This window comes from Arachis hypogaea, chromosome 13 (assembly GCF_003086295.3).
Source record: "Arachis hypogaea cultivar Tifrunner chromosome 13, arahy.Tifrunner.gnm2.J5K5, whole genome shotgun sequence".
Classification (NCBI taxonomy): Eukaryota; Viridiplantae; Streptophyta; class Magnoliopsida; order Fabales; family Fabaceae; genus Arachis; species Arachis hypogaea.
This window is the reverse complement of record NC_092048.1, coordinates 5,005,238-5,028,634: the sequence shown is the minus strand read 5'-3', so window position 1 is coordinate 5,028,634 and position 23,397 is coordinate 5,005,238. Positions and strand designations below refer to the sequence as shown.

At 32.6% G+C, this 23,397-nt stretch overlaps 3 protein-coding genes and 1 pseudogene across 3 annotated transcripts; 1 reads left to right on the top strand and 3 right to left on the bottom strand.

Moving 5' to 3' along the window:
* Window positions 1–3,649: 3,649 nt before the first annotated feature.
* LOC112732480 (uncharacterized) lies at window positions 3,650–4,723 on the bottom strand. Its single transcript, XM_025781225.1, has one exon. The coding sequence runs from the start codon at window positions 4,721–4,723 to the stop codon at window positions 3,650–3,652; it is 1,074 nt and encodes a 357-aa protein (XP_025637010.1).
* Window positions 4,724–11,806: 7,083 nt separating this feature from the next.
* LOC112736671 (tropinone reductase homolog At5g06060-like) lies at window positions 11,807–13,490 on the bottom strand (annotated as a pseudogene).
* A 2,504-nt stretch (window positions 13,491–15,994) lies between these two features.
* On the top strand, window positions 15,995–16,820 carry LOC112732479 (uncharacterized). Its single transcript, XM_025781224.2, has one exon. It carries the CDS (start codon window positions 16,178–16,180, stop codon window positions 16,748–16,750), a length of 573 nt encoding a protein of 190 aa, XP_025637009.1. The 5' UTR covers window positions 15,995–16,177; the 3' UTR covers window positions 16,751–16,820.
* Window positions 16,821–18,278: 1,458 nt separating this feature from the next.
* On the bottom strand, window positions 18,279–21,369 carry LOC112736670 (protein PLASTID TRANSCRIPTIONALLY ACTIVE 16, chloroplastic). Its single transcript, XM_025786224.3, has 5 exons — window positions 20,353–21,369; window positions 19,604–20,059; window positions 19,403–19,471; window positions 19,191–19,249; window positions 18,279–19,092 (listed from the first exon to the last, which is right to left on the bottom strand). Exons 1-5 carry the CDS (start codon window positions 20,803–20,805, stop codon window positions 18,561–18,563), a joined length of 1,569 nt encoding a protein of 522 aa, XP_025642009.1. The 5' UTR covers window positions 20,806–21,369; the 3' UTR covers window positions 18,279–18,560.
* Between the last annotated feature and the right edge of the window lie 2,028 nt (window positions 21,370–23,397).

The window sequence follows — 23,397 nt, the reverse complement described above, 5'->3', positions numbered from 1 at the left end:
CAGTCTAAGGTTTTCGGATTTGTCGGGTTGGCTGGATAACCGACAGATGGGCCTCATTAGCCATAGGACAGGCATGCATCATATGCATTTGTTTGTTTTGATTGCTATACATTTCCTGGGTTTGCCTAATTGATATATATCCCCTGCTACCTGTTATACTTGCTATTTGTACTATCTGCTCATTACTTGTGCGTGAACTTGCTTTGTTGCTTGTTTCTGTTGCATTATGGATGATGGAGGGATGGAGGAGATGGAGAAATGGTTTGGTGTTAGGTTAGGATTGGACTTGAGTAAGTTAGGTAGATTTAGAATACCTACCCCTGTTTATGGCTTCTGTTTAGTACTTAAGTTGGATAACTGAATAACGGAGTTCTAGGATTGCCTATGGCATTCTTAGGACCTTATTTATTATACGTGTGGTACTTTTACCATGCTGAGAACCTCCGGTTCTCATTCCATATTGTATTGTTATTTTTCAGATGCAGGTCGAGAGGCTCCTCGCTAGGCGTCTGGATCCTGGGAAGCGAAGTAGTCCTTGGGTGTATTTTGGTTTTCTGTTTATATATATATGTATATATGTATTTAGCTTACTCTCCAAGTAACTTATGTATGCTGCTCCTCTTAGAGGTTGAGGGAGAGATAGGAGTTTACTTTAGTATTTTGGTGTATTTTGGGGATACTTTTGTATGTTTATATGTATATATATGTCCTCCGGCCAGCCTTAGTTTCGCAGGCTGAGTCAGGGGCTAGTTATGCTGTTTCCTTGGCTTTCCTTTATTCTTTTGCTTATCTTTATCATGTTCCTATTAGGTTTCTTAGCACGCAAGTAATCCCTTCCGTTGAGCATTGCGCTTTTTATTTTGCGATTTTGTTTTACCTGTTTTTCAAGGCTCCTAGTATATTATCTTTTTCCACTATTATATATATATATTACTGTTTAGAGGTCCGTAACACCACACTATCTCTGTTCTACGACTTAAGCGTAAAACTCTGTGTAGTAAGGTGTTACACCAAACAATCTATAAAATAAAGAAATTCACAAAATATTTATACTTAATAAAGAAAAGGTGTAGCATGCAATAAACAAATAACTCAATGTTTATAAGAAAAAATAAACTAAAATATTTTAAAGCAGATTTATATGTATTTATTAAATGTTATCAAGATAATAATAATAATAATAATAATAATAATAATAATAATAATAATAATAATAATAATAATAATAATAATAACAAAACTCGGGTAGCAGAAAATATTAATTTAAGTAGTAGAAAATAATAATATATTATTAAAAAATATTAACAATTAGTTCTCTAAATATTTAGATAAATTTAATAGACAAAAATAAAAAATATACTATATATTCAAAACATTGTAAAGAAAAAATTAAAAATTATTTAAAAGATATATATAATATTTATAGAGATATAAGAAAAAAAGATCATTATTAAAAAGATATGATATAGATATTACAATTATTGACAAATTTCATTGTAATTAATCAATAAATATTAACAAATTTAATTATTTAATACATAATATATTTTTAAAATAGAATCAATATGTAGACCAGCACTAGAACGCACTATGTTTAGCATACTTTGCTCTAAAACTTAAGCTCATGAATGATAAAAACAAAATACTATAATAACATTCACAAAATATAAAAAAGAATCATGATATTTTTTAGAAGAATATAAGATAAAAAAAATTAAAATTATTGATCCACGAAAATATAAGAAAGAATAATGATAATTATTAAAAAGATACGAAATAGAATATTAGAATTATTAATGAATCTCAATATGATTAATTATTAAATATTAAGTTGTGTACGATTAATTACATAATGCTTTTTTAAAATATGATTGAGAAAAAAAATGTATGCAAACTATCACCATAACGCATTATGTATTTATGTCAGCATGTTTGACGCTATAATGCAATCTGTTATAGAATAATATAATGATAATTAACAAATTTCACCATAACCTGTTGTAGAATAATATAATAATAATTGACAAATCTCACCATAATTAATCATTTTTTTGTGTCTCTCTCATCATAATTAATCATTAACAAATCCAATTATTTAATACATAATATTTTTCAAAAATAGCATCAACATGCAGGGACGGAGCTAGGCTAACTATTTAAGGGGGGCGGTGTTATATTTTATATTACTATTTCTATTGATAAAATTAAAAAAAAATAAATATATAATCTCAATCAAAGTAAGACAATAATATATAAAAATTATCACTTACAGTTTTATATCATGAAAAGGCTATCTGACGTTTTTTTCTATTTTCAAAATCATCTATAATTGAATTTGTATCAAAAATAGCTGCTAATTCTTTTTCTATATAGATGACCAAATTGTCTGCAAGAAATTCATCAGCCATCTTACTTCGGAGTCTTGTCTTAACAATTTTCATTGTTGAAAAAAGCTCTTTCTGTTGTTGCTGTAGACACTGGTAGAGTCAAAACAAGATGTATTAATCTATCAACCATGTGATAAGTTCTTGATTTTCCCGTTTCTTTCAACTTGTTGCACAATTCAGAAAGTGTACCAATACCTTTCAAATGATTTGGTATATCATGCTGATAATGTTGCAACTGAGATTTCAAAATATTTAGCTCATTAGAAGGAAAGTCAAAGGGGATAAAACTTCTCTGCTAACTTGCTAATTTCTTCAATATTAAATGATTTGAAATTGTCCTTAGGATCCAAAGCACAACTCAAAGTCAAAAGCTCTATTATTTGCTCATTAAATCTACTATTCAACTCTTGTATTTGAGAGTCAATTGTTGCCAAGAATACATCTATTCGATAATGATGCTCAACTGTCACACTTGGTTGACAAGATCGACCTCTTCCAAAAACATATTGTGCACTCATATTAGGGACTTCAATTTCATGTTTTTCACAAAAATCTTTAATATTTGCAAGAAAATTGCACCATCTACCATCTCTTAATTGTTAAAGAAGTAACTTTAATGTAGAAACAATATGCATTGCATTAAGAATATCTTGAGATTGTTGTTGCAGTGCTTGGCAAAGAACATTAGTGATTCCCATAATCTCTTTCATCAAGTGCAAAGTGAAAACAAATTCAAATGACAATAATATTTTACTAACATCATAAGCCTCACCTCTTTGTGCATAAGTTGTCCCGTCTTCAATGATATTATTGAGAACAATGTTGGTAGCAGTAAACATTTTTACCAAACTGCAAATAGAATTAAAGTGAGAGTTCTATCGAGTATCCCCAGTTCTTTGTAAAGTGCTTATTTGATTCGCACCTTTGCCTGTTTCTAATTCATTTTGAGCAACCAAGTTTGCATTTTCAATTGCTTGAACTTCTTGTAATTGATCATGTCTTTTTGAAGAAGCACTAACAATAGTGACAATAGAGTTTAATTGAATAAAAAATTCATGAATTTGAAGTACCTCTCTTGAAGCTGCCACCAATGCTAATTGTAACCTATGAACAAAACAATGCACATAGTATGCTTGTGGAGAATCTTTAAGAAACAAAGTTTACAAACCATTCCACTCACCCCGCATGTTGCTAGCACCATCATACCCTTGACCCCTAATATTTTCAACTTGGATATTATAATGAGAAAGGACAGAAATCAATTATTTCTTTAAAGTTGTTGCACAAGTATCAGCGACATGCACAAGATCAAAGAATCTCTCTTTAACAAAACCATCTAGAGTAACAAATCTCAAAACAATGGCCATTTGCTCCTTTTTAGATTCATCTATAGCTTCATCAACAATAATACAAAATTTGGCATCTTCAATCTCTTCTCTAATTGAATTTCTCACCTTAGTAGCAAGAATATGTAGAATTTCTTTTTGGACATCATTTGAAGTATACTTAGCATTTTTTGGAGCATTTTCCAAAATATTCTTTTTCACTCTTTCATTGTAAGATCCCAAAAATTTCAACATTTCCAAAAAGTTACCTCTGTTGCTTGAACTTTGGCTTTCATCATGTCCTCTGTATGCACAACCTTGAAATGCCAACCATCTAATGCAATCTATAGATGCTCCTAGTCGAATTCGATTCTTTTCAATCTCTTCTGATGTTTGCTTACGAAGAAGTCTGTCAATATGTTGTGATTGTTTCATCAAATCATCACATGATTTCAGTGCCTTATGATGGAATGAGTTAGGACCTTTGCCAATGTGATTTAAAAGAGCACATTCTTTTCTACTATTTACTTTCTTCCAATTTCTGAAACCATTCTCAATAAAAGCATTTGAACTCGTATTGATTGAAGGTTCCTTAGCAAAAAGAAAGCACGGAAAACAATATATAGCATCATCTTCTATAGAATATTCTAACCAAGATGGGAACAATTTAAACCATGAAGCTTGAAAGCGACGATGACTTTTATCACCAGAAAATGGATAATTATCAAGAATTGGTTGATTTGGCCCAACTTTAATATAAGCCCGACGGATTTCATCTCTTTTATTTGGAGGAAACTTCCAAATCATTGGTGGCATTCCAGGATCTCTTTCCAAACGAAAAACATCTAGTTGATTTGGAAGAAGTCGTGGACGCTTTGAGCTATTCAATGGAGAACTTGAAGTAATAAAATTTGATGACCCCTCAAGTATTGGAGTAGTAATAGTAGAAGCATCTTCATTCTCTTGATCTTTTCTTTTAAAAAATGTATCAATGGTTTTGAACTTACTCATAATTCAAATGGCCAAATAAGTTCCTATAATTAAAAATATATTTAGCAAAAAGTGTAAATCACAGTCTAAATATTTATAAAATATAAAAATTATATTTCAATTTAAAATAAAATATTAAAATTCAGAACAATAATACTAATATCCTAGTATAAATAATATAAAATTGTAATTAAATAGTTAACTAATAAAAAAACTAAATATACAAACTAACATATAATAACATAAACTTAATTAACAAATAATAATAAATTAACTAATTAAGTAAATAACTAAATATATAAAAAAGAATAAAAATAGAACTTTTTTTGAGAAAGAGGAGTAAAGAATCACTTGTTGAACTACTATCTTTTTTTTAATCTGCAAAAAATGAAAAAAAAAAGAGACAAAGAGGTAAAACCGTAAAAGATAAGAAGATTAAAGAGATAAAGAAGAAGAAGAATAGGAAAAATTGTTACCTGAAATTTTGGAAAGCCAAGACAAAAAGGGGGAGAGGGAGAGACTCGTTGTACGCTGGGAAATAAAAAAAGGGATGGAAAAATTGATTGTACGCTAGGAAATAAAAAAAGGGATAGGGGCTGAGAAATTAAAAAAGGGATAGGAAATGGGCTATTGGGCTGGATTTTTTGTACGAATTAAAGGGGGGTTTTGGAAAAGTTATGGAACAAAAAGAGAGGGGGCTGGGAAATAAAGAAAGGGGGGACCAGACTAATTTTTTTTTTAAAATAAAAACTAAAATTTGGGGGGAGGGGGCATTGCCCCCCTTTACTTATATGTACCTGCGCCCCTGGTAACATGTAGACTAGTATCAGAGTGCACCACATGAGCATACTTGACTCTAAAACTTACGTTCATGAATCATAAAATGAAATACTATATAACACCACTACTACATAATTGACTTTTACTAACATTTAAAAAATGTTACCAAATTATATTAAAATGTTACCTATATATATTAGTAATATTTTAACAAATGTTAAATATACCCTATATTATTAAAGAGTTTTACTAACATTTTTCTAAAGATTTTATAACATTTAGTAAAAATGTTACAAAAAATATTCTATAGTAATATTTTGAGAAATGTTACGATAGATATTTCTTGGTAACACTTAGAAAAATATTGCGATAGATAGTTTTTGTAACACTTAAAAAATATTACAATATATATTTTATGTAACTTTTAGAAAAATATTATCATAGATATTTTTTGTAACACTTAGAAATATGTTACCGTAGATATTTTTTGTAACACTTAAAAAATGTTACAAAAGATCTTTAGTAATATTTTTTAGTTATATTATACTATTTTTTATTTTATATTATACCCAATATAAATATACTAAAATTAATTACTACAACATAAAATATTTCATTAAATTCACAAAATGAAATTTTTATACTCTTTTATTAATCAATCATCATTGTACAATTTTGTTTCGTGATGCAAATAAAATGAGAAAAAATACTTATAACACTTAAACTCTATTTCCATTGCGAATATCGCATTTGACAACAACTGACAAGTCTCCTACGCACTCTTCATGCACTCTTCATGCAGAATTGAACTTGGAGAATTTGATTCATTCTTTATATTGGATTCCATGACATGCTGTATTACCTTGATGGCCATGAATATCGAGGTATCAACAAATCGACTGTGCAACAGGAAAGCTTTTCTATCTCTGACCACTTTCTCCTCTTCAGTTTTGCAGGGAAGAGAAGCCAATACTGCAAAATCTAAAGCCCTTTGTCTAAGCTCATATTCACCATTTCTACCTTGGCCACCACCATTGCCACCCCATCTTTCGTTCTCAGCAGGAAGGGCAGGAAAGTTTGAAGGTGACTAGGCAACAGATGGAGGGACAAGCCAGGTATTTGCTTGGAATCCATATGGAAGATTGCCAAACTGAACGAGATAAATTGTTAAGAAAAGAAAAAGGAAAACACTTTTTTATTTAAAAGAAAAAATAAAATCAGTTGGTATAAATATTACCTTGTTATGTTCAGACTTTATAGAAAGCTTTCATTAAAGATTCATATGCCTGCACCAATCAGAAAATTATTCAAAAGAATTTCATTAAAGATTTTAACCTGCATGCCCCAGCACTATTTTCAGCTTCAAAATTACTATTATTCGTATGCCCCAGGCATACGAATCCTATGCCTGATTCGAATCCTTTGTTTCTGAGGATATATGTATGCTTTGAGGTGTGCAAGAAGGGATTTGTTGGAGGTTGTAGACCTTTAATAGGTTTGGATGGGACCCTTCTTAGAGGGTACTACGGGGGGCAGTTATTGACAGCAATAGGACAGGATGCAAATAATCATATCTATCCTATTGCCTATGCAATTGTGGAGTCAGAAAATAAAGAAAGTTGGAAGTGGTTCCTAGAGATACTACAAGAGGACGTCGGAGATTTTCAGGCGAATGGCTTTAACTTTATGTCAGATATGCAGAAGGTACCTTTTTTGATTAATTTAGTGCAATGAATTCTGGTGTATTATGTAGAGAGTCTTCTTCTTTTTCGTTATTCCTGTTTAGTGTAGTTGATGTATACAGTTGATGTATGGTGCGAATTATTGTTAGTTGCTTATGTATATAGTTAAGTGGCCAACATGTTAGTAATTGTGAACATATGTTAATTGCTTATAGGAGATTTCAGAAAATCGGACTGACTGCTGATATGTTACTTGCTGATATGTTACTTGCTGAATATGTTGATGGCTGATATGTTACTTGCTGAATATGTTAAAAGTATGCATGCTTGCTGAAAGTGTTAATTATGTTACACCTACTTATATTCACCCTATTTCTAAATTAGTGTGAGGATTGTTCACTAGTGCTGGGACATCTACCCCATCTGCCAACAAACCAACTACGACCCCATCCACACACAACTCTGAAACTACAGCGCATCCACTGCAAGGTGCTAGTGCTGGGACATCCAGACGGTTCGTGCAATTCATGCCAACGCCTGGAGTGACTACGGGTGCTACAGGCCAAGGAACAGCTGGTCAGGGTGGACTTCATAGCAGGGGACGTGGAAGGAAAGGCGCATTCAGTGGATCAAAAACAGGTGTTTCAAGTGGGAGCAGTAATTCAACTCCACTTTGATAGAAACTCATGGGTGTGGAGACTCAATCAACATAGGAATTTCATGGTTCATTAATGTTATATTTTTGTTTTTTAATGTACTCGACTATGATCGTCAAAAACTGATGCTGGCATTTGGTTGTTTTGTTATATTAAAGAGCAACTCAAGACTCTTGTATTGTGTAATTATCATGGTCTGGTTTAGGATAAGGTAGTTAAACTTGATTTCAGGGTGTTTTTTTGAGCAACCAAACATGGTCTGGTTTGGCTTATGTCATAACTCTTATTTTTTGTGAATCAGAATCCACTATTTACAATGGTTATTTTATCAGTCTTTTGACAGCACCTTTTTTTTATTTTGGATGAATCCTTGGAATAGAAACCGAAAGCATATTGTTGCTATGTTTCTTGTTCTACTTATACTTGCTTCCTTAAGAGGAATAGACAGATTCAGGTGAGTTTACAATGGCATTGTGTCAAGATAAACTTTACACCAATTTACATGGCTGCATCAACTACAACTAAACATAACACTACCAGAGATCGAAATCTTCGTGCCTATGTTAATGCATCAGAATTAATAAAAACCAGATCAAAGTTATACAATCACTTGAGCAGCATGTCATACCAAAGTTCCCAACTCATACACATCTTACACTTTCATAACCAAATACAACTCAAAAATTAAACAGAAGGCAACCCCCAACGCAATGGTTGAGAACAACAGTCTCATTCCCCTAAGTTCCCCCCTAACTTCACCCCTAAATTTTTCCAATTTCCTAGACATCATCGACGATGCTGGCTGATTTTTCAGACCAGTCGTTACAGTCACGCCATCCTCATGCCTTGAATAAGACTTATCGGAATTTCTTTTTGCTAAAGCTCTTGCTAGGCCCTCCCATCCTTCTTCAATTTCATCCACCCACACAAAGTATTTGCAATCTCTTGTCTGGAAAAAATAAACCAACCGAAGTGTCAACTACAATGTCAAAAATAGATTTCTAACCTGAACAAGAACACAGCGTGTACATTACCGCCCACCCAGGACATCTGATGAACCATCTATTAGAGTTTGTCATGGTGCCAGACTCTATCAACACAACATCCCTCCCACACAAGCATTTTCCGTCGAGCATCTTTCCCTTCATCCTCTTCGAACTCGATGAACTGCTGCGAGTTCCATCACTTGCAGGAGAGTTATATCTTCGCAACGACATGCCAGGGCTCACGAGAAAATTTCTTCTCTCCTTATGTGCACTTGAAACTGGATGAGGTTGAAGTCAATTGCATTTACTGGGGTGTGGTTTGAATTGGGGAAGATGACTCCCTAGGGTTTTCACTTCATGGGTTAATCCTTATAATAACGTTGAAATCCACGTAGATAGGGGTTTGGGGGGTTTGGAGTGCCACGTAGGTTCGTATAAGCACGAAGCTGGTGTCAAACCAAGGCAGGGTATTTCTGTCACACGGACCGCATCTTCAATGGGTACAAAGTTAGTTTCGGTCTGCTATGGGTACAATTGTCAGCGTTTTCATCTTTCATGAGTACATTTGGTCATTTATTCATTTTTTGTTATACACTGCAATCACACATTACTATATAATTTACACATACTATTCTATATCAATACTGTTACTTGTATTTTTTGTTTAATGGAGCTTTGTGATTTGTTGATTACTTTATCAGCATTTACATATGCAATTAATCATAGGAAATAGCACCATTATAAAAGTTGGTAATAAGTCCCAACTAAAGACTTGAAAACCAACAGCTCAGTTACCTGCTGAAGATCAGAGACACGTTGTTGCAATCCCAGTTAGTCACAAAAATAAATGCTACAGACAAACCCCTACAATTGAAAATGAAGTCCTGCAAATAAGCTTCTCAAAATTAGTGGAGAGTCAGTATTTGAAATAAACGTTACTGGAGCAATAGGGACAAAATTAAGGCGAAAAGAATTAGCAGCGATGGTTAGGGGATTATGTTGGGAGCAGCGATGGTGGGAGTAAAGTCTCACATAGGGCATGTATCTTAAAGAAGAAAAGTTTATATAGTTTATGAGAAGAATCATGAATGCTGAGCTTGGTAACGCTAGTTTGTTACCTTAGCAAGGGCATTTCGATGACTGAATTGGGGTTGAGTTTCTGATGATTGATTTGGGCTAGTTTGTTCTTGTGGAGTGGGCCTTCCATTTTTTTATTTTATGTTTTTTATTACAACTGAATTTTTTTTCACAACAATTAAAAAACAAATCTCCTTTCATATATATTTTTTTGCACACCATTAAATAATCTTTTCTATTCATATTTTTTAGAAAAACAAAAATTTAAAATCAAATAAAAATTAGATTTCACCCTAATAAAATTTATAGCTAATCAATTTAATCCTTATAACTTTTAAAATTCATTAATTAACTCAAATTTTATAACTATCTAGAATAAACTAGTAAAATGATACCCCAAAGTTTATATCGTTGACAAAAAAATCCACAAAAAATGTTAACAACAAATAAATCTCCTTATAATTTTTAAATTTCATTAATTAGTTTGAGTTTTATAATTATCTAGAATAAACTATTAAAATAGTACTCAAAAATTTATATTGTTAACAAAAAAAATTCACAAAATAATAATATATTATAAAAAAATATTAACAATTTGTTCTCTAAATATTTAGATAAATTTAATAGACAGAAATAAAAAATATACTATATATTCAAAACATTGTAAAGAAAAAATTAAAAATTATTTAAAAGATATATATAATATTTATAGAGATATAAAAAAAAAAGATAATTATTAAAAAGATATGATATAGAATATTATAATTATTGACAAATTTCATTGTAATTAATCAATAAATATTAACAAATTTAATTATTTAATACATAATACTTTTTAAAAATAGAATCAATATGTAGACCAGCACTAGAACGCACTATGTTCAGCATATTTGGCTCTAAAACTTAAACTCATGAATGATAAAATAAAATACTATAATAACATTCACAAAATATTAAAAAGAATCATGATAATTTTTAGAAGAATATAAGATAAAAAAAATAAAATTATTGATCCACAAAAAATAAAAAAGAATAATGATAATTATTAAAAAGATACAAAATATTTATTATATAATATCATTAATTTATGAAAAAATCTAGGGGCAACAACAACACTCGGAACTCTAGTTCATCCTTGATGCTTCACACTGTCGCTCTTTCCATTACTGCATTCCCAAATTTTTCGATCTCTTGATATAATTGTGCTTCCAAGTTCCAACTTGCTCAATCTTACTGAGTAAGGATGTTGGAAATTAACAAATTTGTCTCAATGATGTGCTATTTTGGTTAAATTGTTAATAACTATTGTTTAATGATTCAAAGATTTTACCATAAGACATTAGCTAAGTTATGATTATTGGATTTGGATTTTTTAAATTTTGAATTTTATTTTAGAGGATAAAGTATGATCTATTATCATTTATTTTATAGATAAGATTAAAAAAATATATGAGAAAGAAAATATTTAATAATAAGAGATCTGACTTTATTCTTTAAAGTAAAAATCTAAAATTTAAATGATTCAAATTCATAATTATTGGGGTCAAACTATCATTCAATCATTCATTCATGTCAAATGCTGTCACGTGTCCCATTTAGATTTGTTGATAGGTCTTGGCCACCTTAGCCACCCAACCCACATATCCGTCGCAGATGTCAATAATTCTATTATAGTGTTAAAAAACCAACAAATTTTGTAATTTGTAATCATCAAGTTAATAGTGTGAAATTTTATTTAATAGTGTAAGATTACTCATTTTTCTTTAGTTGATTAAAGACGGACCAAATTTTAATAAAAGTATTGACCTTCTAGACTTTCTCATTTTTAAATTCACAAATGTAAAGTTTTTTACTTTTTATAATTTAAATTTTTAATAAACATAATCTTTAATCAATTTTTTAAAACAAAAAAATCAAATAACATTGTCCAAAGAATCTAATTAAACATTATTTAAGTTTCTAATCAAACAAACATTACATAAACCTTTAAAAAAAAACGAGTCTGCTGGGCAAGCCCGTCCCACATAAATCCGCATCCTAGAAGGTTTTTGCATATGACAGTCAAAACTAATCCAAATCCTCTTTTTTGGCAAGTTAACCGAGTCAATCGACAGATTTCGACCGATAGCCAAAACCATTTGTTAATAATTACAAAATTTGAACATGTGCCATTTGGGTCTATGCTCAATAATGCAATCCATGAATGGTAGAGAAGACACATTCCTATGTATGAGTTGGGTAGAATCCATTTACGGTCATCCCTCCATCAACACAAATAATCTGGCCAGTGATGTATGATGATGCTGGTAAGCACAGAAAAGCAACAACAGAAGACACTTCTGCTGGATCTCCTAGTCGCCCAAGTGGGGTTCTCGAGTACACCTCTTCCACATACTCCTTGTTGCTCAGCACCTTAAAAAAGTTACCATGCCACGGTGAACCCTTGTTGCTCAAATCAATGTCATAGGTAGTTTAGCTCATCCTAATTTGTGGTTACAGGATAAGGAGGAAGACAATTACTTTTTCAACCATTGAGGTTTTGATGTACCAGGGTGCAACTGCATTACTCCTTATATTGTCCTTTGCCCACTCACAAGCTAGATTCCTTGTAAGTTGATTAATTGCTCCTATAAACCAGAAAACAAGACAGACATTTAAATTTTATTACTCTATACTACTCATCGACATTACTGCATTAGTTACCTTTGGTTGCTCCTTGAACCGACATGGACTTCAGGGAGACGAAACCAGAAACCGACGAGACAAACACAACACTTGCAATTCCAGATGCTTTCAGAAGTGGATATGCAAGTTGGCATATATGAAAGGTGGACCCTAAATTGGTATCCATGAGTCTGGAAATCTCTGCAGTAGTGAGTTCTGTCATTGGTTTCCTAATGTTTGTCCCTACATTGTTTATCTATAGCGGTATCGAAGTAACAGTTAATGTGAATTCAAAACATACACAACAGTGTTAGCTGGGGAATAATATCAAACACATGATATGCAAAGAAAGAAGAGAGCTTACAAGGATGTTGAGTTTTCCTTGGAATTGAGAACACACAGAGTCACACATCCTGATGAGGACAGAATGCAACAGAGCCAGTACATCCAGTCATTCATTGGATGAGAGACTTGGTGAGCTCAGCTTCGTTCCTTGCACACGTGTGCACTCTTGCTCCAAACCCAACCAGTTCCTCCACAATGGCGTGCCTTTTTTTGCAGAGAAAGTAAAGGGGTCATTGTGATGAATGGATGAATGAATGAGGAGTTTGAAAGATGAGATTTTGATTAGGTACCCGATTCCGCGGGTTCCACCGGTGACAAGGGCTGTCATTCCTTGGAGAGACCACTTGGGATGTGTCGGCGGCGCGTGCAACATGGTGATCGAATTTGAATGTGAATGTGATGTTGTTCTTCTGAGTTTGGAGAGTGATAGTGAGAGTGATGGAGTATGGAGAGCAACTACACCTTGAGGTTGATGCATCTTACTCTTCTCTTCTCTCTTTCTAATGATTATTGTCTAAACGTGCCACCATGTCTTCTTTCTCCATTTTAAGGAAGCTTGCGTTGAATTACTGTAAACTCACTTAACACATTTCTTCAAATTAAGAACTAACATGTTTAATAAAAACTAAATTTTCAGCCTTTTAATGTAGGATACCTACAATTTTTTTTTTTTAAGATGGACATTCATATTAAGTTGTCTTCACGTAAAATTTATAATTAAAAATTATTAAATAATTTAATATATTTAATTAAATTATTATCTAATAATTTTTAATTATTAATTTCATAGTCACTGTATACCTTAACATACAATATTTAAAATCAATACAAGATTGGTATAATAATATCAAGAGTTTAACTAGAGTTTAGATCCTTAATTTTTTTTCAATCAATACTACTAATAAATTTTTTTAATTTTAAACTCTAAATTTTAAATTTAAATTCTAAATTCTAAATTTTAAATTTTAAGTAATAAATTAGTTAACTCTAAATCCTCAAAAAAATTAAAAATAATTTTATAATAAAAAATTAATTAATATTAACTAATTAAAAATTAATTTTCTATACTTATTCTAATCTCAAGTATCATTTTCTATAATGATATTACCAAATTAAATGCTTAATTTTAAGACGGAATTAAAAAATCTATTTTTTGTATGTGGCCAATAATGGAATCAAATATAAATCTTAACATTCACATAGTTTTAATAAGTTTTATCTAGATAATATATATCACAAATCTCAAATCTCATATTTCTTAAAGATATGTGATAGCTATTACAATTTTGTTAGATAGACAATGAAAATTATGAATAATGTTAAATAATAAATTACATTCTAGGTTCATTAAATATAAATAAATTTAATTAATTTAAAATTTAAACTTCAAAATTAAAATTAATTTTTTTTAACTTATTATTTAGATTATTTTAAAAAAGTGTTGTTCTTCTATACTTTCTCTATAAATATAGTAGTGAATTTTTATCATTTTTTATATATTTTTATTGTAATTTTTTATTTTTGATATTAAAATTTATTCGTAAAAAGCTAAAAAATCCTTTATATCATAAAAAAAATTTACAAGAGATATGCGTAAAAATTACAAAATAATGCAAAACTGTTTTCACACACACATATTATGTCCTTGACTAGGAGCACTCATGTTGGCACTTGGCCGTATGTATGTATATTTGGTTTCGTACTGTAACCCTCAACCCAGTAGATTAAGGACTAATCTGTCGCGATACTGAATTCTATTTAAGGGTTTGTCGCTAGATCAATCCAACTTGGTTATTGGCCGTATGTATATATTATATAGAGAAGTGCTAGGAGGCTAGCAATTTTTAGTATTTGTAGTTATCAAATAGCCATCAATAATGATTTTAATGATGTGAGATTAATGTGAGATTTTATCTAATAATTTTAAAAAAGTTGTTCGCCCTAAACTTTTCCTATTATGTATGTATACGATAAACTTACTTTAGGAGAATTGAAGCCCCATTTTGCATCGACATCGTATGAATTCTCGATATGTCCAACTTAGCTTAGTGAGGGCTTTAGTCCATAGTTAATTAGTTTCCACGTGGAAGACGTTTAGTAGAATGTTTAAGAATTAATTAAGTTGTTTGTTGTACTAAATAATTAATTAATTATATTGTAGCATGTTGACACAAACTATGCAAAGATATAGTCTTCTCATCTGCCTGCACAGTACCCTATGTTGCTCTTGTTTCCATTTTAAACATACAACATCATTTGCCACAAACTACATACTAAGTCAGATTCAAATTCAATAATATTCGAGACGGCTAAACACACAAACGTGTTAAGACTACTTTGACTCAATTAACTACTTATTAAACTTACATTATCCAATAATAATTAAAAAATCCACAGACCATAATATAATATTTATAATATAAATTTCTCTTTCAATTAATTAACTGGACGAATCGATACAAAAAGAGTATACATGCATGAATCGCAGCGAACTTATCAATACTCATTGTTTTAAAATTAGGGACGATTATAATTATTAGTTTTTGAAAACTAATTAAATACTACAATCTTAACGAGATCATGTTGTAAGCGGTTGCGTGATTCCTATTATGACCAGTTCATCAGCAGCATATGCTATGTTATATATATAAGATAGCAATTCATTTTTAAGAATATATATTATAATAATAATAATAATAATAAAAGATTGATTCATCGGATATATTAAGCGATCGCCGCTTGGCCCTAACATTTTATTAGTAGTAAGTTGGTTTTGTAAATAGAACTTGAGCAAGTTATTTAATGAATTTATTAAATGAATAATCCAAATTAAACAAGTGGACGTACCATAACAACTTAATAACGAAGCAACCCCTCAGAGGAACATCTGCTTGTATGAAACTAATTACCGGAAATTAAACCATATATTATATTATTAAAAGAAAACATAGCTGTTTGATAGTAACGTTATGTGTTTTAAGAAACAATGTAGAAGCCAACGTAGGTAAAAAGCTACACGCCAAATTGCAACAAGACAAGCTGTTCCGAATTCAGTGACCAAGTTTGTCTATTTTGTCCTTTCATACAACTCAAGCTGTATAGCAATCGTTCCTTAAAATTCATTTTTAATGGTGAACTTTGTCTCATTTTTAACTATAATCAACAAAATTAATTATCATGTATATATAGTTCATCCCTTGTATTTATATTTATATATATAGTTGACTAGTACTATTTCTATACATATATATATAGTTTGAAATAAAGTTGAAAGTAATTGATGAAATGGAGAAGCAATCAGATGATGATCAAGATCATAGAAGAACAGCAGAAAAGGTTGTTGTGAGTAGTAGCAGTGATGGGAATGAAGTGCAAGCAGTGAATAATGTGAATCCAACAAGGTCCTATGAATGCAACTTCTGCAAGAGAGGCTTCTCTAATGCACAAGCACTTGGAGGTCACATGAACCTTCATAGGAAGGACAAAGCAAAGATCAAAGAGCAGCAACAGTTTTCTTCTTCTTCAAATCAAACTACTCATCATCAACAATTTTTATTGGAGGGGAATCTTGGTAGTAACAATGATAATAATAATAAAGAGCTTTTGAATGTGCCTCATCAACCAGTTATGGACGATGAAACCAATAATAATAATGTTGTGATGATGAGGCAGTTACCACTCTTTTCAGAATCATCATCATCACCTCATCATCTTCAACAGCAAGAGGATCAAATTTCTGGTCAACAAGGTCCCTCATCATCTTCAGAATTAGACCTTGAACTAAGATTAGGGCTTGAGCCTCCACAAGGATCTAATTCATCATCAGCTACAATAACGGGTACTAGAAAATTCTTTTGAATTTAATAATATTGTTCTATATATAACAATAATAATACATATATATACACACACATGGTGATTATATTGATTTGTTTGTTTGTTTTCCAAGAACCCTTTTTCACTTTTCTTGGTTCAAAGAATAATTCATTTTCTTTTTTATTTTCTTACCCTCACAATAGTCATTTTAGCTCAATTATCATTGTTATTGTTTGTTGTAAACTCTAAATGATATATGAGTTTAATGTTGTAAGATGATGATCGAACGAAATCTGCTACTTCAATATAATAATTCTGATTCTTTATATATATGTATATATATCAATTCCTATTAATATTTATTGTAATTACGACAGAAGATATACTTATTTTTCTCAGAGTTATTATATGTTTTGTTTTGCCTGTTCAAAATTATATACACAGTTAGGCTTTACAAATTAAAATGCATGCATATGATGTATGTAATATTCGGAAGTAATACGATGTATGCATATATATATATATATGTTACGGTATACTATATACTGATGATAATTAATCTGCATGAGATATTTTATGAAAAAGTATAGGAGTAGCAACTTTTGTGTTTTCTGGCCATCAAAATAAAAGTGAGTGATCTCCCACCATTAGATATAATCTCACACCATTAAAAATATTATTGATGGCCAATTAATGGTTACAAAACACTAAAATTGCTGCCCCTTACCATTCCTCATATTTTATATCCATTATAGTTCACAAAATGATGTGTTATGTGAAATTATTACTTTGGCTTTCACTAATATATATATATCATTGAGTTCCATCGGCAATAACTAGGTAAATCTACTTAAGTTGCGTATTTGAAATACATGGGATTCAAACAATGCAAGTACATTAAATTAAATATTAGTTTTAATTCAATTTTAAGACAAGAACATTGTATAGGTCTCTTTAGGTACTTCCATAATTAACGTTGCCAACTTTATCAACAACTTATACCGAGTTCTAATATAAATTTTTCTCTTTATTCTTATACTCCTATGTGTTATCGCTTCGTTGTAATCTATAACGCTCATCATGGGCAATTGATAAGAAGAAAGATGGAAGGATTAACAAGTTAGTGGATTTCCTTAATGATAGAGAAATCAACACTTTATTTAAGTGTGTAGGCACTAATTTTATTAACTTTTTGGACAGGGTGTTGGCTTTTATTTAATTTATGTGTATCTTATATTTAAATTTTGTTTTATATAGGTCTGGTTTTTATTCTCGTACCTTATTATATTGTTTTCTTTTCATTTAATTTCAAGGTTTGAGCCAAATTTATTGAGAAAACAAAGTGTAAACCATTTTGATTCAAATCAGATTATCCATGTTCAATATCTATACTCGAATAAGGTCAATTAGGCCAAAAAGTATATACACATATAAAAATGCAGAATAGATATTAATTCAAGCAAGGAATGAAGCATACATAGTTATCGCCCTTAATAAGAAAATCAAAGGGAATAATTCATGCACTTTTTTATTTTGTACGTGGAAAAATGGTATCTGAAGCATGATGCTATTTTCACCAAACTGAAAACATGTCTCTCAAATATTATTAGTTCATGGCAGTTTATGTAAAACAAAGTGAGAAATTTGAGAAGCTAAATCTGATCTTACATTTTGCCCCCTGCTAATAATATTGTTACAGGGTCCTTAATTAACCAATTACAACCACAAAATTATCTTGCATGAAATATAGAACTTTACAAAACCATACACATCCCCAACCAAATAATCTGCATTAACATCGCATACTCATACAACAGATTTTAGAGCTGCACAAAAGCATGTTCAACTTCCTCTAATCATCGTCGACATAGATAGTTTCTTGCTTGAATAGGCCACCAAATACTTTCCTCACCTCTGTGGGTTTCTCTGCTTGCTTTGGCTTTTCCTCCTTCGGTTTAGTGGTGATGTTTCGAGTACTTGTTTCCTTAACAACTGCTTTGTTAGGCGTAAGGCTCCGAGCCTTGGCCTGTCCCCGAACGGTGGCTAGTTTAATATTTGGTTCCTCGTCCTCACCGGCGTTTTGAATTGAGGCTGAGATCTGTGAGCTAAACTTTTGCCAGGAAAGCCCTGCTCCGAAATCTTTGGCCTTGCTGAAGAGGCCTTCCACTGAAGCCCCTGCAGCCACTGCCTTATCTTGAGCTTCTTGAGCTAGACTCGCAGCACGGGCTTCTTGCTGCGAAAGCTTTTTCACCTCTTCTTCCAGCTTCTTTGTTGCTTCTGCAGCTTCTTGGGCCTTTTCAGCAGCCAATCTTGCCTCCTCTTCTGCTTTCGCTTTCTCAAGCACTTCAGCATAGGCTTTCCTTCTTCCATCCTCAGGAATAGTGCTGGAAAGAAATTCAGAAAATCAGATAGAACAACACATATTGATCTTGTTGTATACAGATAAGAGAACAGAACAACTAGATACATGTTACTTATTTACCTAAACAATTCATCTACACGCTTCAAGGGGGCTTCTGGACTTGTATACACTTGCACAACCTGTTCAAGATTTGAAAACAAAACGATGAAGAAAGTAAATTAACAAACAGAACGTTCAACTTTTTTAGCTTTTCTAATACTTTAAGGCTGCACAAGCATGCTAGTTTTCTCAAACAGAGAAATCAACCATAACAGTTGTAAAACTGATGATACCTTGTTTTCTGCCACCTCTGTGTTGGAGAAGACATCAGCAACTAAGGATGCTATCTTGGACTTTGCAACCTATAATAAACATTAAAGATAAACCATCACTTTCTTATAAACAATTGCCTACAAATATGAAAAATTAAGAATGTAAAAGGAGGATTGAGAAGACAAAATTCCATTTAGATACTATCGCATACATTACATTACTTTATAGTCGCTCGCACTGGCGCTCCCTTCGCCTAACACAACGACATTATAAGAGCTCTCCGGTGAGAAATCATCCGTTAAACTGGTCTTGATGAAGGTATACTTGACATCAGTCTCAATAACTTTCTGCAAAAACTCTTGTATGCTCAATGGTTGATTCTTGGAGAATATATTGTTGAAGAATGAGGTGATGCCATCAAGGACATTGTAGGTTGAGGTGGTGGTGGCGTTGTTATCATCGTAGATAACAGCCACGTGGCCTACGCCGGCGAGCTGAGCAGCCTGAACTACTTGCAAGGCGTCAGCTGTGGAGACCTCTGCCGTTGGACCATTCTCTGTTGGCCCAATGGTGACAACAACTTTGCTGGCATTGCCTATTGCTTTGGCTATGGAGTCTGCATCATCAAAGCTTGATTGCACAGCATTGAGACGCTTTGCCTCTTCTTTTGATATGATCTGCAGGAATCAGCAATGGAGTGTGGGATCACATGAACTAAAATTAATCAATTCCATCCAATACCCCAAACAATATCAAAAATGCTATATATCATGTGTACACGTGGCTTGGTTGGAATAATATAGAACACTTAACTTCATCTTATTGCAACCAACTCCAAATCCAATCATGCTTAAATATCTAAAGCCTAGTAAAATAAAATAAAAAGAAAGAGGAAAAGATATAGTTGATGAACGAGATGATGTGTATTCTTAGTTTATATTGTCGAGTGTGGAACGAATAAGAAGCTGACCTTGTATTGAGCAGCAAGACGAGCAAGTTCTTGAGCAGCACCAAGTTCGGGAACACCAGCTCTGACGCTGAAACCTTCTCTGAGAAGTGTCTGAGAAATGCGAATACCGGCCTGGCCGGTAGCACCGGCAACAAACACAGTGGAAGGGTCCTTCCTTCTTGGGTTGCCAAATGACAAACCAGGTGAAGAGGAAGAGGAAGGGTTGTTTACAACAGGGATCAATGACGTCACATCAGGTAACTTGCCGAAGTTGAAACGGAAGGGATTGGAGTTAGATGAAGCTTCTTCACCATCATTATCATCATTATCCTTGGGTTTACCAAGCCTGAGTGATGGGAATGGACCATTGTTGTTACTCTTAGCTAAGACTCTCAGCCTTTGGTTCCTGGGGAGGGTGAACCTTGTTGATGAGTGAGGTAAGAGAGATGAATTGGAAGTAAGAGTTGGAGCCATGGATTAAGGACCCTACTCTACTACTCCTCACCCTTCTTCTTGTTCAAATTGGATTTTGAATAAGTGTAGCAGTTTCTCATGAGGAGAAGAGAACATAGTGTGTATGCTTTAGGATTTCAGGGATTAATTTTGTTTGGTTGTTATGAGAATCATTATCTGGATGGAAGAGGAGCGAATGGGGTGCAGCCACGTTGTCACATTTTATCCAGTTCCACATATCTCCAACAGTCCAACACCAAGCATTCCAATTTCTAAAGATCAATAAAAACGACGTGACTGCACTCTGCTTACTACATTTCTTCCATAGCTTGAGCTGAGTTCTTAAATGAGCCTAGGCCATAGGCCATATATAATTCATTAATTTGTTTATAAAAGATTTTTTTTTTCCCACTCAAAGAAAAAATATTTTAATCCTTTTAAATGTAACTAATTTACTTCTCCAATGTATATAGGTGGTTTTGTTTTTGGAGCTTAGATAAAGTGTTGATAAAGGATATTTCTAGATACCGGAAGAAAATTTGGAAACATCCGTAATAATAAGAAAACAAAATTTCCAATATTTTTAGGATTACATTAATATTCCAAAGTATTTATAAGAACCAAAATTCTTAATATTAGCTCAACATTTAGAAAATATAAGAGAAACTTAGGCATTAGATTTCCACAAGATAAAACTGGCGCTTACTTGAATTAACACTTCCTATGCACGCAAAATAATGAAATAATAAAAGAATATTCTAAAGTTTTTTTTTTTTGTGACTGAAATAAATTAAACAAAAAAAACAAAACAAACAAAACAAGGAATTGCCTAAATAGAGGGACAGTCTCGTTCAAGACTACTCTTAAACTCCTCCCAAGGTGAAAGAAGCTCCATATGCGAAAGTTGTAACTTCATCGCCATCTTTGCCATAGTATCTGCCACCGTGTTTGCATCTCTCATAATCAAACGAAAGTCAACCCGCCAATTCCAATGCATGATATCTCTTATTTTAAGCACTAGTGGATCAATAAAACCCAAAATCATCTTGAGTAACAAGATTAAATGCTTCCACACAATCCGTCTCACAAATAACATCTCGTTGACCCACATCTCAAGCTAAGAGATATCCTCTCCAAATATCAAACAATTCTCCTTGAAGAATACTATTACTCTCAATCATTCCCAAACACCCCCCTTTGCCAGCTCCCATTACAATCTCTAATAACACAAGCAAAACCAACACTATCACCCGAACCAAAATAACTAGCATCACAATTAATCTTAAAAGTACCAATAGATGGGGGATTCCAAAAACCATTTAGAGTAGAGGGAAGGGACATACGTTGTAACTCAAATATATTCCTAAGCTCCTTTTCTGAAGTTAATGCCAGACAAATCACTTTTTTCGGAGGCCAAGTTTCATGGGGATTAAAGATGTTATTATTCCTTACTCGCCATATCCACCAAAGTCCCGAAAAGAACTTGAACGGATGCTCTCTGCTATGATACAAGAACCAGTTCTTCAAATCCAAAGGATGACAAGAAATATCCAACCTATGCCAGACAAGCTGAGCTTTTGGACAATCCCGAATACAATGTAAAACCGATTCCTGGCTAGAAAGACATCTTGGACACCTATCCGATGACGACATCCCTCTTCTAAAGCGAAAACTTGCAGTAGGAAGAGCCTCCTTAAGACACAACCAAGCCAAAAACTTATGCTTTTCCGGAACAAGCTGACGCTAAAGCCAAAGCCAATTCTCTCGCTCCTCCCAACCAAACAGCTGCTTACACAACCACAAGTAACCATTGCGTAAGTCATAGACTTTGGCAGCAGACCCACTCCAATACCAACCCACTTCCGGACCTGCTTGTTCATCTGAATTGTAAGAGAGAATATTATCTTTCAAATTTTAAGATAAAGGAGAATAAAGAGTATCCAAATGCCACCTACCAACCGACCAAATATTCTGTATCCGGATATTCGAATCAGAAATGTGAACATAATCCATCTCATTAGATAACCGTCCTTCTCTCCTCCAGCTAGAAAACCAAAAATTCTGATTCAAATCTCCAATACACTAAGCAAACCCATCTTTCAACACTTCCCAAGCCTTGCAAAGACACCTCCAAATGGGAGAGTCATTGTTCTTAGGATAACTAAAACAGTCATATAGAGATGATCGGTATTTGGCATCCAACAATTGGACCCATAGCTTGTTTGGCTGCTGGAAAAAAGTCCGAACTAGCTTCCCAAGAAGAGCAATATTTACACAATAAGGATCTCTAATCCCCAAACCTCCATATTTTTTTGGAGTAACCAGTACCTTCCAACTAACAAGATTCAATCCTCTTCCATCAACTTGTCCTTTCCAAAGAAAATTCCTCATCATAGACTCCAATTTACTAATGATTCCTTTGGGAAAAATAGAGACATGCATCTGGTACGTGGAAATAGCAGCAGCAACAGAATTAACCAAGCAGAGCCTACCAGCCCGATTGAGTAAACTTCCTTTCCAGCTTGCTAGCCTACTCCGAATCTTATCCAGGACACCATTGAAAGCTGAACGAGTCACCCTAGAATGGCTAAGGGTAACTCCAAGATGCTTGCT